This window comes from Gopherus evgoodei, chromosome 1, assembly GCF_007399415.2.
Source record: "Gopherus evgoodei ecotype Sinaloan lineage chromosome 1, rGopEvg1_v1.p, whole genome shotgun sequence".
Taxonomy (NCBI): Eukaryota; Metazoa; Chordata; order Testudines; family Testudinidae; genus Gopherus; species Gopherus evgoodei.
This window is the reverse complement of record NC_044322.1, coordinates 38555201-38567690: the sequence shown is the minus strand read 5'-3', so window position 1 is coordinate 38567690 and position 12490 is coordinate 38555201. Positions and strand designations below refer to the sequence as shown.

The window sequence follows — 12490 nt, the reverse complement described above, 5'->3', positions numbered from 1 at the left end:
GGTAGGTACCGCGAACTGGACCCCTCGGCCGGGTCCATTCTGGGGGGCCATGAGCCAGACCCCAACATCTGCACTTCACTCCTCCTCCCCAGCCAGCTCTAGACTCCCAAAACCCCTCCAGCCCCACCTCCTTTCCCAGGCCAGGAGGTCACCTGACCTCTTTGTTCTCCCACACCTTTAGCATCCCCTTGCAGGGGGGAAGGGCCTGGCCATCAGTTGCTAGGTGACAGAGGGTCGGCCAGGAACTGAGGCCCCCCCCACAGTATTCAGCGGGAACATTAAGAACATTCCTAGTTTGTCACACCATACTCTTCTCTTCCCCATGCCATGCCCCTTCTCCACCACTCCATCTCCTCCCCATTCCTCCCCACTGCCTCTTCTCCCTGCCCCCGCTTCCCCTATCCCCTTCTCTTCCCCATCCCATGCCCCTTCCCCACTGCTCCATCTCCTCTTCATCCTACCCTCTTCCTTCCCCGCTGTCTCTTTCCCTCTGACCCCACTTCCCCCTGTCCCCGCTTCTCCTATCCCCTTCTCTACTCCATCCCATGCCCCTTCCCCACGCTCCAGCTCCTCTCCATCCTACCTCCTTTCTTCCTCGCTGCCTCGTTCCCCTGCCCTACCCTACCGTGGGCACTCGTTGTACAAAATGAAGGATGGCTCCCAGCACACAGAAGGGAGTTCAACCAGCACTAGGACCCAGAAGGCATGTCTAGCTGCAAAGTCCAGGGAGCTGAGCAGCACCTTCTTTTTTCAGCTGGGCTGCGCAGCTCTGCATTCACAGAAATGGCTGGAAGGAAGAGGCAGGAAGCAGTGGGGTGGACCTTGCACCCCATGTGGTTCCCACCCCTCCCCTCTATTTGGGAGGCAATGCCCCCAAATTATGCCATGAACATTCCCAATCACATCCCCTGTTCCTCCTTCACTTTATGCAGGGAAACAAAGAACACTGTAGGAGGGGGACCTGAGCTGTTTTCATTCTCCCTGGGGACCAGGAGTACCCCACACAGACCCCCACTGCCCAGTGCCATCCCCAGAGACCACTACCCCACCCTGCCTGCCCCCCTGCCACACTCACCAGTCCACTGGGCGGGGGCTACTTTCCTTGCCTGGGCTGAGCCAGCATCACAGCTGGGGCCAGTCAGAGATCAGAGTGGGAGGGGCCTGCCTGAGTGGGCTCCCTCAGAACCCCCTTGCCTGGGGCCCAGATGAGCCCTGCCCCACATGCTGGCCAAGAATGACCTGGCCCTTGCACTGGTCCCAGGCAGCTCAGCCCTGGGAGGTGGTGGGGAGAGCAAGACCACCCAGAGACACAGCTGTGCTGGGGAGTAGGTCAGGCAGACCCCTGTGGGACGTGACCCCCAAGAGTCCCCCAGCCCAGCTGGCAGAGAAGCGAATGGGTGGAGGGGACGGGACAGAGCAGGGATACCTGGGCTTGCTAGACAGCCGAGAGGAATATGGGGGAGGGGCTGGAGAGGAGAGGAGCCCACCTGTGGTGGCCCCTCGGCTGGCAATGCAAGTGAAATGCAGCGCCTCGCCAGCTGATGGGCCCCTGTTGAGCATGAACCTGGTGCCATTGTAAACCCAGTACTGGTGACATCTGAAGAGAACTTAAGAGAGATAAGAAGAGCACTGAGGGAGCTGATAAATACAGAGTGATTGGCAAAAAGAACAAGAAAGGAATGAAGGTGGCCAAGGAGGTATGGATTGAAAAACAATGTTCTAAAACTGACCAGTGTATCAATAATAAAATTAGCAAACGAGCCTTCCACGTTGTAAAATATCTGATGAAGGAAAGATGGACCAAAGCTAATGCAATTCAAGACAAAGAAGGGAAGTCTTACAGAAGAAAGGGACATCATCAATAGGTGGACAAAATACTGCTCTGATCTATACAACCACCAAACAAATGGAGATCTTAGTGCCTTAGATAGCCCAGATTCAACAGAGGAGGATGACTTTCCAATACTACGTGAAGAATTGGAGACAGCTGTGAAATCACTCAAGAATAGAAAGGCTAGAGGTATTGACAACATCCCAGCCAAACTGATGAAATTTGAAGGAGAAATAGGTTTCAGAGTAGCAGCCGTGTTAGTCTGTATCCACAAAAAGATCAGGAGTACTTGTGGCACTTTAGAGACTAACAAATTTATTTGACATAAGCTTTTGTGGGCGACAGCCCACTTCATCAGATGCATGCAGTGGAAAATACAGTAGGAAGATATATATATACATACACAGAGAACATGAAACAATGGTTGTTACCATACACACTCTAACAAGAGTGATCAGTTAAGGTGAGCTATTACCAGCAGGAGAGAAAAAAAACTTTTTGTAGTGGTAATCAAAATGGTCCATTTGCAACAGTTGACAGGAAGGTATGAGGAACAGTGTGTGTGTGTGGGGGGGGGATAAACATGGGGAAATAGTGATGTTGAAAGTCATATTGAACAGACTGAAGCCACAAGCAGACAATATCATCATTGAAGAACAGGCTAGCTTTCGTGCTGGAAGAAGTACCACAGAACAGATTTTCAACTTTCATGTTCTATGTGAGAAGTACTTACAACACCATCAGGACATCTACCACGTCTTTGTTGACTTCAGGAAGGCATTTGACAGTATGGAACGAAGCTCTCTGGGCAACCATGAAGAAGTACAATGTTGGTCATAAGCTTATTCTTATCATTAAACAACTATATGCCAAGACCAGCAGTGCAGTTCTCATCAATGGCACAACAGGAGAGTGGTTTCACAGCACTGTTGGAGTCCGGCAAGGCTGCCCTCTTTCACCCTGTTCAACTGTTCAACATCTACTTGGGGCACATGATGACTGATGCTCTAGAAGATCTCATATGCACAGCCAGCATTTGGGGGCGAACAATCTCAAATCTTCTGTTCGCTGATGACATTGATCGCCTGGCAGGCAGCGAAGAAAAGGAAAGAATTGGATGAAATCTCTGCAAAATATAGCATGGAAATCAGTGCAGAGAAAACCAAGCTGATGACAAACAAATGTGATGGGATCAGCTCACATATCACCGTCAGTGGACAAGAGATGGAGACAGTGAAATAGTTCAAGTATTTGGGAGCAATCATCACTGATGAAGGATCCAAGGCAGAAATTCAGGCAAGAGCCATATAAACAACAGCAGCAGTGGCAAAGTTAAAGCCAATTTAGAGGAATAAGAACATCTCCCTGGAATCCAAACTGAAACTGCTGCATGCATTGATCATCTCAATTTTTCTGTATGCATGTGAGACATGGACCCTCACGACCAAACTTGAAAAGAAAATACAGGTAGTAGAGATGAGATGTTTCCATAAAATCCTGAGCATCTCCTACTTTGACCATGTCACTAATGAAGAGATCCACAACATCATCACCCAATGCGCTGGGTCATATGAGGGTCTCCTGTCAAGGTTCCTTCCTCACTCTGAACTTTAGGGTACAAATGTGGGTACCTGCATGGACACTTCTAAGCTTAATTACTAGCTTAGATCTGGTACACTGCCACCATCCAGAATTTCAGTGTCTGGAGCACTTTCTGTCCCCCCAAAACTTTCCCGTCCCTGGGTTGCCTTGAGGGACTTCACCAATTCCCTGGTGAACACAGATCCAAACCCTTGGATCTTAAAACAAGGAGAAATTAACCATCTCCTCTCCTTTCCCCCCACCAGTCCCTGGTGAGTCCAGATTCAATCCCCTTGGATCTTAAAACAAGGAAAAATCAATCAAGTTCTTAAAAAGAAAGCTTTTAATTAAAGAAAGAAAAGTAAAAACTCATCTCTGTAAAATCAAGATGGAAAATACTTTACAGGGTAATCAGATTCATATAGCCCAGAGGAACCCCCTCTAGCCTTAGGTTCAAAGTTACAGCAAACAGAGGTAAAATCCTCTCAGCAAAAAAGGAACATTTACAAGTTGAGAAAACAAAAATGAGACTAACATGCCTTGTCTGGCTATTACTTACAAGTTTGAAACATGAGAGACTGATTCAGAAAGATTTGGAGAGCCTGGATTGATGTCTGGTCCCTCTTAGTCCCAAGAGCGAACAACCCCCAAAACAAAGAGCACAAACAAAAGACTTCCCTCCACCAAGATTTGAAAGTATCTTGTCCCCTCATTGGTCCTCTGGTCAGGTGTCAGCCAGGTTTACTGAGCTTCTTAACCCTTTACAGGTAAAAGAGACATTAACCCTTAACTATTTGTTTATGACACCTCCGGATGACTGTGAAGAAGCGCAAGATGAAGTGGTACAGCCATGTAACAAGATCATCTTGCCTATCCAAGATCATCCTCTAAGGGACAGCACTAGGGAAGAGAAGAAGAGATGGATTGACAACAGAAAAGAGTGGACAGGAATGGACTTCGCGGAGACTCAAGCACTGACACACAATCGTTAGGGGTAGAGACAATTGGTTGATTGCTCATCAGTGTTAGTGCCCCAATGACCAATGCGGGAGTGATGATGATGATGAAGAATAAGGTATATAAGAGATGCAAAGAGAAGAGAAGTTGGGTCACTATATTGTACGTAAAGATACAGTATTATAAAATATTCTTGACATGTTTTTTAAGCCTGAAACTATCTCATGTGTCCACAGCTTACTCAACGTTCTACACAAAACTGATAACATTTTCTTTAATGAACAAGTAATACTTAAAAAAAGAGCTTATTTTTAAAATTGTTATAGTGGGTTTGATTTTCCTCTCACTTATACAACTTTTTTTATACTGGAACAATTTCACTGATTTTAATGGATTTACTCCTGATTTGCAGTGATGTGAAAGGGAATCAAGCCTTATATGTCTATATAATACCAATGAAACTGCACAGTTATCTTTGCTAACTAGAAGATTAAAAAGGAGTAGAATACATATTTTAACATAATTATTTCAATGAATGTATGACTGATTCTGATTTTGTGCACAGATAGATCTTTTCAAAATCAATTAACAATTGTCCAGTCTTTCATATCTTTGCTAAATATGCTTTTTTGTTAAAATTTCGTGTCCTTTGAGCATATAATAATCATTTGAGGTGGTTCCCTGGTTAAATAAAGTTGTAATTTCAATTACTGGTAAGTTAAAAAGCAAAAAATCTTAAGATATAATGCTGAGCAATAAACATAATTTATGAACACATTTTAACTTAAATTTGTTTTAGAAGTGCTAATTGTACACTGACTACTACTGTTATATTTTTATACAGTGGAATAACTTGCCTTGAGCTATTAAAATTAAGACCTCAAGATTTTAGAGTACTAATAATGAAAGCAAGTTAAATATGACAGTGGTAATTAGGTTCTAAAATGTGGAAACTGAAATTGAATGTAAGTTACGTGGCAACATCAGTATTTTCTTTGATCAATTATTCCAGTTAAAATCCAGAGCAACTAAACTTTAATATGTACATATTAAAGCAAGTTAGACCTGGAAAATGTTGTTAGTGGCTACAGATAATGTAACTACTAGTTTACAATGGAGCAGAGTAAAATGTCTTTATGTATGCTATCAAATAAAAGCATAGCAACTACTGTTCTGTATTAATGTTAATGATGTGCAGAACTATTCAAACATGATCTGATAACGTCCAAGGCAAATCTGTCTTTTAGTAAGTGACATTTTAAATGCACTATACTTAATAAAGTGCTATGGTGTAAATATCAAAGGCTAGGTGAAATAAAAGCATGCTGTCACTTTGAAAGAAGGTATAAAAAAATCACTATTTTACAGCAGAACTTGGCAAAAGTTCCATTTAGAATTCTCAGTCTAAATTGTTACACAAATAAGACTATGCAGGATTCCTTCAGTCTTAGTTTACCAATTACCATGTGTACTTAAAATAAGAAATAGATGAGAAAAACAGCTTAGGCACAACGTCTATTACCTACAGGAGCTAGTTTAGGGTGAAGTTTATGCAAACCTCATTATAACGATAATGACATTCCTAACCCATCAATGAAATTTATTGATAAAGGTCAGAACATTTTCAAATTTTCCCTTTCCTAATGAGGTAAAGATAGAACTTGCATTAACATGCACATGGTTTAATGTAAATGTTATTTTAGCTGAACTCTGTGTGGTTTTGGTTTAGTTATATGTGGAAACACATTTTTCAGGCATTTCTTAAATGTCTATTACGAACCTGTGATTCGAAGTTTATCTGTACCAACTACAACTTCATTTTCATCCACTGTAAAAAGTGGCTTGCCATCTACGGAGTTGATCTGAAATTGCTGACCATGGACTTCTACCATTTTAGGACCTGAAAAGCATATTTGACAAGATAAATAATTATTAAGTGAACTTTCATCATGATTCCTGTCTTGTACTCTACGTCAGCCATGTTACACCAGGTTCAAAATCCACTCTTATTGACTTTGTGAGTCATCGAAAGGCATTTAGGAATTGTGAAGTGCTTAGATACTATGGTGATGGGGGACATATAAAGGATCTTTGATCATTACAAGTGTAATATTGCTTCCTTAATTAACAAAAATAGTGATGACTTATTGATATGTTTGCAACATCCTCATTATTAGGGAGAATAAGCTCTTCTATAAAACAATCCCTCATCTGTTTACATATCAAGTACAGTTTTGGCCCCACATTTTACAAATTTTGCCTATCATGTTCTTCTTAAATTACATAAAATTAGTTGAAAAATATTTTCAGATTTTATTAAAATGCCAAAAAATCATCCAGCAGACTGTCCATCCTATCAACACAATAAACTGAGTCAAAGCAGAGGTTTGTCTGGCATTCTCTGGCCTGAAATGTAGATTGCCAGTTGTGAATCTATTTCGGGTTGGCTGATTGTTGAAGAGAATGACTCCTGTCAAGATCAAAGGGCGGTTGTGTTTTTCTTCTTCAAAATGGCAACTACCCATCTTAACAGACTCACAGATTCCTGAATCACTAAAACATCGTATTTTATTTTGCTCTCCAATAGTTGCTTTGTGGGCAAGCCTATAATAATCTAGACAATTTCCATCCCTATCCCCATTCAGGCCAATTATTTATAATTCCCATTCCATACACTTTTAGAAATGTAAGGCTGGAAGGGATCTAGAGGGGTCATCTAGTTCTAGTCCATTCCTCTATACAGGACCAAGTATATCAAGACTGTACCTGACAGATGTTTGTCTAACCCGTTCTTAAAAGCCTCCACTGAGGGAGATTCCACAACTTCCATTGATAGCTTATTTCAGTACTTAATTATCCTTACAGTTGGAAAGCTTTTCCCAATATCTAGCATAAATTTCCCTTGCTGTAGATTAAACTCATTATTTCTTGTCCTAAACTCAATAGCCATGCAGAAGAGTTGATTACCATCCTTTTGATAATAGTGTTATCAGTCTTTTCTCAAGATTAAACATATCCAGTTCTTTCAACTTTTCCTTGGCCCATGTTTTCTAAGCCTTTTATCATTTTTGTTGTTGTCCTCAGGACTTTCTCCAATTTGTCTTTCTTGAAGCGTGTTGTTCAAAACTGGACGGACTATTCCAGCTGAGACTTCACCAGTGCTGAGTAGAGTGCAACAATTACCTTATGTGTCTTACATAAGACACTGTGTTAATACACTTCACAAAGGTATTAGCCTTTTATGCAACTGCATCACATTTTGGCTTTTATTCAGCTTGTGATCCATTGTAACCTCCAGATCCTTTTCAGCAGTATTACTGCTTATCCAATTATTCCCCATTTTGTAGTTGTGCACTGATTTTTAACTTCCTAAGTGTAGCACTTTGCACTAGTCTTTACATAATTTCATCTGTTGATTACAGACCAATTCTCCAATTTATCAAGGTCAATATGAATTCTAATCCTGTCCTCTAAAGTGCTTGGAACCCCTCCCAACTTGGTGTCATCTGCAAAATTTATAAGCATAATCTCCATTACTGAAAATACTGAAAAGCACTTGTCCCAGGACAGACTTGTGCAGCACTCCACTAGATACATACTCACTCACTTTCATCAGGCTGGGGCTGTGAGTTGGGATGTAGGAGGGGGTGCAGGATGTAGGCTCTGGGAGAGAGTTTGGGTATGGGCTCCGGGATGGGGGTTGGAATGTGGGCTCCGGCCAGGCAATACTTACCTCAGGCGGCTCCCAAAGCAACCGACACATCTCTCAGGCAGCGGCTCCTAGGTGGAGGAAGGCAGGTGGTCTCTGTGCGCTGCCCCTGCCCACAGGCACAGCCCCCATAGCTCCCATTGTCCTCCACCCCAGAGGCCGCAGGGATGTGCTGGCTGCTTCTGGGAGCAGTGAGGACACAGGGCAGGTAGGGAGCCTGCCTTAGCCCCGCTGCACTTCCGGACTTTTAGCACCTAAAATCTCCCAGTTTGGCTTCAGTAGCCTTCAGGAGATAGAGGGAGGGGGAGACGTTGATCAATGGGGTTCACAGACCCCCTGAAATACCCTCAGGGACCCTCACGTGTTGGCAGACTCCAGTTTGAGAAATGCTGCACTAGTCCAATAATCATGTCAAAGAAGGAAATTAGGTTGGTTTGGTATGATTTGTTCTTGACAAATCCATGCTGGCTATTCCTTATAACCCTCTTATCCTCTAAGTGCTTATAAACTGATGGTTTAATAATTTGTGCTATTATCTTTCCAGGTGTCAAAGTTAAGCTGACTGGTCTATAAGTCCCCAGTTCCATCCTTCCCCTCTTTTTGAAAATACGTACTACGTTTGCCCTTCTCCAGTCCTCTGTAAACTCAATCATCATCTGAGTTCTTGAAGACAATTACTAATGATTCTGTGATTGCTTCAGCTATTTCCTTAAGTAGCCTGAAGGTGAGTTTCATCAGACTCTACTGACTTAGGGCTTGTCTACATCACAAAGTTGCAGCGCTGGTGAGGGGGTTACAGCGCTGCAACTTAGGAGGTGTACACATCTGCAGGGCATCACCAGCGCTGCAACTCCCTGTTTGCAGCGCTGGCCGTACTCCCGTTTTGTCTCGGGTGTAGAGGATCCAGCGCTGTAATCAAGTGTAGACACTTACCAGCGCTTCTCTTGACCTCCGTGGAATAAGCAGGTATCCCAGCATACATGAGGAAGCCTCTCTGGTAATCAAGCAGGTCTCCTTCCCCGCGGTTTGCTCCGGTGTTCTCCGAATCCCCCCCCCAAGCGGGTCTCCTTCCCCGCGGTTTGCAGGGGGGCTCGGGGAACGCGAGAGCAAACCGCGGGGAAGCAGGTCTCCTTCCCCGGTTTGCTCTCGTGTTCCCCGAACCCCCGTGCAAGCAGGTCTCCTTCCCCGGTTTGCTCTGGCGTTCCCCGAACCCCCGTGCAAGCAGGTCTCCTTCCCCGGTTTGCTCTCGCGTTCCCTGAACCCCCGTGCAAGCAGGTCTCCTTCCCCGGTTTGCTCTCGCGTTCCCTGAACCCCCCTGCAAATCACGGGGAAGGAGACCTGCTTGCTCAGGGGTTCGGGGAAAGCGAGAGCAAACCGGGGAAGGAGACCTGCTTCCCCGCGGTTTGCTCTCGCGTTCCCCGAACCCCCCTTGAAGCCGCCCAACAGCGCTGCAGTGTGGCCACATCTAACACACTTGCAGCCGCTGGTTGCTGTAAGTGTGGCCACTCTGCAGCGCTGGCCCTATACAGCTGTACTGATAAAGCTGTAACAACCAGCGCTACAAAATTATAGATGTAGACATACCCTTAGATACAACTACTTTATCTAGGTATTCTTTAACCTGTTCTTTTCTTATTATGGCTTGTGTTCCTTCCCTCTTGTTGTTAATATTAATTGGGATAAAATCAGCGAAGATTGAACCAAAATAGGCATTAAACATCTCAGCCTTCTTTGTGTTGTCCATTATTAGTTCTTCCCTGCCAATTATTATGCCTACACTTTCCTAACCTGATGAATTTAATAGGCTCATGGAGGACTATTAACTTTAAATGTCTATGTGATATGTTTGATGGCAAAGTTCAATACTCATGTGTAGGACAACAAAGGAAAGGCAAAGTATCTTAGATTCCCTTTTTGCCTACCTTCAGTTGGGACATTTCATAGAATTACATATATGTGAAATGGATATTGGTCTGTTTCTCATCCCCTACATATCTATTCTGAACATCCTGTTGCTTCATAAAAATCTGTTATCTTCCACATACTAATTCTTAAATGAAACATGTATGCTGTAGACGTTAGACATAAGGTTAGAATGATGTCATGGGAAAATATTTATGAACAACAATACAATAAGATGTAAAGGCAATTCCTAAAATCTCTATGATGACTGATGCAAAAGAAACATATTACAAAAAATTCATATAATTTGTAAATTGCTTCACTGCTCAGAAACAAACTATTGCCTTTGGATAGTAGCTGAAATGTGAAACACAAGTAGCAGACTGGACCCACTGTTGTTGGTTACACTCAAGAATTGCAGTTGTTTTAGTATTCCATTCTCATCCGACATTAATTCTGCTTGGGAATTTGTTGGTACTAAGGCCTCAATTCTGTAATGTGTTTCACTAGGTGGATCTCTGCATCCACATGAAATCCTATTGACTTAAATCAGGGCTCTGTACAGGAGCTTCACATGAGCAGAGGGGTCTGCAGGTGCTTAACACATTGCAGCAAAGGGGCCTTAAAAAGTTTCTTCCTTCAACTGTCTGGAATAGTTGCTTTTTACAGCATGGAAAGCAATCCTGATAAACTGAACTAGGTACTACCCACCATCAGTATTATTCTGTGAAATCCTGTTCAAGGAGTTTTAAGGAATCCTATACATGGAGAAAAATCCCAACAGGAATAATGAAAAATGAAACAGTGTTTACACTTTGGCAGACATGTATCTTTACCTGGACTATTACTGGTGGGAAAAAAGCCATTTTTAATAAATACATACAGTTGATGCAACTTGAGGTACAATATGATTCAAATGAAGTCTGCCTTGATCATACCCATGAGTACATTTTTTCTAATTGTTTTGCTAATTTGCTGAATCCTTTTTACAAGAAATCTTGCCAAAGGAAGGCTTGTGATGTTTGTTCTGTTAGGAGCAGGAAAAGAATCCACTAACAACAATTAATATATTCAGTTTGTATTCTGTGCATATCTGCATGCTGCTGAAGAACTGACACTATTTGTGTTCATCTGAATCTAATGAAACATAGTGTAATTAACAGATGTTCACAATGATGAAAGAAAATGTTCCAAGACTGTAGGGTTCAGAAATTGATGTAAGTACATTCATTATAAATTGGCCTGTAAATCTGCACACACAAACTAAACCAATACAACTAGCGGAACTGTTTAATTATAGTAGTTAACTAGATTGACTAGATTCATTTTTAAACTTAAATTAAATCAGTGCAACTTTTCTGTGAAGACAAACTCTAAAAGTGGTCACATCATACCTCCTAAATTGGTTTTGACCAGTGGATATATGTAATTTGTGCGACCATTGACCATATCTGTGCCTACTACCAGGCTTGCCTCCACCTTTCTCTCCTATTCAGGGCTGACAAGAGGGGACAAAGGGGGAGACAATTGTACCAAGGTCCTGAGCTCAGGACCCCTCCCAAACATCTGTAACTGGGGTAAAATAGGTATGAAATGGGAGAAGATGGGGCCCCAGTGAAAATGATGTACTGGAACACCAAATTTCTCCCAACAGGCCACTCCTCGCATACTTTGTGTGGAGAAATCTTCAATTGTGTTGTGCTTTGAAATGAAACCCCAAAGGATTGCGAATTTGCACACCAATGTAGCACTGGACAGGAATTGTCTCATGGATATTATTCACTACAAATTAATAACACTAGTATTAATTGGTTTCTCTGTGGTATCTTTGGATGGAACTCAAGGGTGAAACAAAATGCAACCATTATAATTTTGTTTCATGTCATGTAGGAACCTCTTGGCAGAGTAACCATATAAATGTGAAAAGCAGCTATAGGTTTATAGAAAAATAGACATGCATTTATGAATGCAAAAGCAGTCACTCTGTAATATCTGATTGGATATACTTCATAATACATGTACATTAACTAAAATGTAGTTACACGGTAATTCCATAGTGGTCACAGTACAGTTGTAATTAACTCTAACTCGCATAACCAGAAGCTGCACTTAATACATGAATTACTTAGTATTACTGCTTTAGTCTCATACTTCGTACATATATTTGTTAAGAATCTTGGTACATTAACTACATAGTAATCATACTACATTTATTATGAAGATATATTTTTGATAAAATCCTATAATCAACAAATAAACTATATGGCTGACCTTGGTTTATGGGGTGCATTTTAATTGCTTTCCCACTGTTCTCTTATATAATTACACAGAATTTTCAAATAGATACTTCCATTTCCTGCATACTTAAATGGACCTGCATACATAACTACCACATAGCTCCTTCAGACATATACCATACCATAAAAATGAGCCAAACAGAATGAACTGATAGAAATGAATTTTTATAACGTTTTTTAAAAAAAATAAATAAACCTGCTATAACTCAATTT

The 12490-nt window shown here is 42.1% G+C and overlaps 1 protein-coding gene across 3 annotated transcripts in view; it reads right to left on the bottom strand.

The window, feature by feature from the left end:
* The window catches only part of SGCG (sarcoglycan gamma), a 204878-nt gene that overhangs the window by 50782 nt on the left and 141606 nt on the right, over positions 1–12490 (bottom strand). For all 3 annotated transcript variants that reach the window (XM_030562005.1, XM_030562022.1, XM_030562014.1), the window contains exon 5: positions 6150–6269. In XM_030562005.1, the coding sequence (XP_030417865.1) occupies positions 6150–6269 (120 nt within the window). The remainder of the gene's footprint in view (positions 1–6149; positions 6270–12490) is intronic.